At 35.1% G+C, this 2688-nt stretch overlaps 1 protein-coding gene across 1 annotated transcript; it reads left to right on the forward strand.

Moving 5' to 3' along the window:
* The first annotated feature begins 400 nt into the window (after positions 1 to 400).
* LOC111376290 (alpha-glucan phosphorylase, H isozyme-like) lies at positions 401 to 2591 on the forward strand. The gene is made up of 4 exons (XM_022999238.1): positions 401 to 671; positions 767 to 970; positions 1574 to 1732; positions 2243 to 2591. The coding sequence occupies exons 1-4, from the start codon at positions 438 to 440 to the stop codon at positions 2528 to 2530; spliced, it is 885 nt and encodes a 294-aa protein (XP_022855006.1). The 5' UTR covers positions 401 to 437; the 3' UTR covers positions 2531 to 2591.
* The last annotated feature ends 97 nt before the right edge of the window (positions 2592 to 2688 follow it).

The following is a 2688-nucleotide window of genomic DNA, read 5'->3' on the forward strand; positions in this document are numbered from 1 at the left end:
CAACAATAATAGCCATAAAGTACAGATGGTCTAATTGCCGTAACTTAAAACTTGACTTTTTAGTTTGTATGTTCCTTGCAATCACGACTCCAACACTTCTCTTCTTCATTCGACCACTCTAATCTTATTATTACATCCTTTTAAGTCTTCATAACTTATTCACTGAACTTAATAGCCTAAAACAAACACATCTTGGGGGAAAAATAATAATATATGATGTCTAAAATGATATCCTATGGATTCCATAATTATTTTACTAAATTTAAAGCATTTGATTAAGAGGTCTGATTACATTGAATTACTTATAATCTTCACTTATAAGTTGTCTTCTAGGCTGCTACAAGATATTGTACTGCTGCAATAGCATACTTTTCTTAGACCTGCTGTACTTTTTTTGCATCTTACTAATCATAAATCAGAAACTTACATCTTAATTGATGCTGTCTCTGCAGGTGAATGGTGTTGCTCAACTGCATAGTGATATCTTAAAGGCAGAATTATTTGCTGATTATGTTTCTATCTGGCCTACTAAATTTCAGAACAAGACGAACGGTATAACTCCTCGTCGATGGATCAGGTTTTGCAATCCTGAGCTCAGTCATATAATCACCAAATGGTTGAAGACAGATCAATGGGTGACTAACCTGGACCTACTTGTAAATCTTCGGCAAGTATGTATCAAGATATTCCCGAAATCTTGCGTTATTTTTTCAACTGAAAGTCTTGTGGTTCGATTAATTTGCTTGTTGACTTTATTTTCCACAAGTTTGCTGACAATCCAGACTTGCATGCTGAGTGGGAATCTGCTAAGTTGGCCAGCAAAAGGCGGTTAGCGCAATATGTACTGCATGTGACTGGTGAGAGCATTGACCCAAACAGTCTCTTTGATATACAAGTCAAACGCATCCATGAATACAAGAGGCAGCTGCTAAATATTTTGGGAGCAATCTATAGGTACAAGAAACTGAAGGTGAGACAATCTACTTTGCATTACAATGTAGTCTTTTATGAGAACTTTTCTTTTGTAAATTAATTATTGTACACAGTGGTACTTATCCGTTTTCTCTGTTAACTTCAATTTGCCATTATTTAACATCTATTAAGCTTTGTTATCGCATGCCAGATACTAAGCGCTTGTAGCTCTCTGAAATTAATATTGTTGTCATTTCTGGGCATCATCCAAATAACACATTATTCAATTATCTTACATAGCAGTGTCCATAGAGTAGACTTATTATAAAACTTTAGGTCAGCTACAGGAATTTGCCCCAGGCCTGTGATGTATCTCACCATTACAACTACTACCAAACTTTAGACCATGTTAAGTTTGGTGTACCTCTCCCTCTTCTAACCTGTTCCTCTGGGATCTCATGACTTCTAACTTTAGATCTCTGCATGAATCTTCCAACCACCTAAGTCCTGCTTCTCTTAATTTATCCTCAACTGGTCTCACTCCACCTGTTGGGGCATATTCTTATTTCTTATTTTATTCATTCTAGTATATATGATCATGTAACCAACTTAAACATTTCTTAATAAAGGAATCATAACATTTTTAAATTGATAATTGCAGGAGATGAGCCCCGAGCAACGCAAAAATACAACACCACGCACCATCATGATTGGAGGAAAAGCCTTTGCAACATACACTAATGCTAAAAGAATAGTTAAGCTTGTAAATGATGTTGGTGCTGTTGTCAACACTGATCCGGAGGTTAATAATTTTTTAAAGGTAATTTGTAATTTCACTTTCATGTGTATAAAGGCTAAACCAAAGAGAACAAGAACTTTTATTAAAAATCTTTTGCATTAGTGAATCTTTTTCTTCTTATAATTCATTTAATATTGTTTGAGACACATTGTGATTTATAGAAATTCAGTAGGTGGCTTCCATTTTGCAGATGGTGTAAAATAATTACTTCTGTTCCTTCTTCATCATCAGTATATTAGCCTGGTCGTCTACTTTTGATTTAACTGAGGATATTTAGTTGGTCGTACTCAGCAATCTTACAATTATATTAGCTGGAAATAGTTACGATAGTGTTTTTCATGATCTGTAGACAAATGATGGTAAATCATTTGACTGTTAATTAAGCATGCTGTCCCTGTTATGTTGCATTGGGATCCAATAAACTAATTCTTAGTAGTCCTACACTTATATCATCAGTCGAGACATGCTTTTCAGTATGCTGTCTCATTTGGATTTGGTTTATACTGATAATGTGTTCTCCATCATTCTCAGGTAGTTTTTGTTCCCAATTATAATGTATCTGTAGCAGAGGTGCTTATTCCCGGAAGTGAGTTGTCACAGCACATCAGTACAGCAGGCATGGAAGCAAGTGGCACAAGCAATATGAAATTTGCACTCAATGGATGCCTCATTATAGGAACACTTGATGGGGCTAATGTGGAAATCAGAGAAGAGATTGGAGAGGAGAATTTCTTTCTTTTTGGTGCCACTGCAGATGAAGTTCCTCGCCTTCGTAAAGAAAGAGATAAAGGAACGGTAAAATCTTTCTATGTTCTGTAAACTTAAGCTTATTTAGAATGTAGCCATGGTAAATGACAATGATTTTTGGGTTTACGGTTCATTAGCTCTTGTTATCTTGGTAAAGAATGGTAAAGTTGTGTTTTATCTAGGGTAAATTTGTGTTTTATCTAGGGTTAATTATTTCTGTTATATATGCT

This window comes from Olea europaea, unplaced genomic scaffold, assembly GCF_002742605.1.
Source record: "Olea europaea var. sylvestris unplaced genomic scaffold, O_europaea_v1 scaffold14823, whole genome shotgun sequence".
Taxonomy (NCBI): Eukaryota; Viridiplantae; Streptophyta; class Magnoliopsida; order Lamiales; family Oleaceae; genus Olea; species Olea europaea.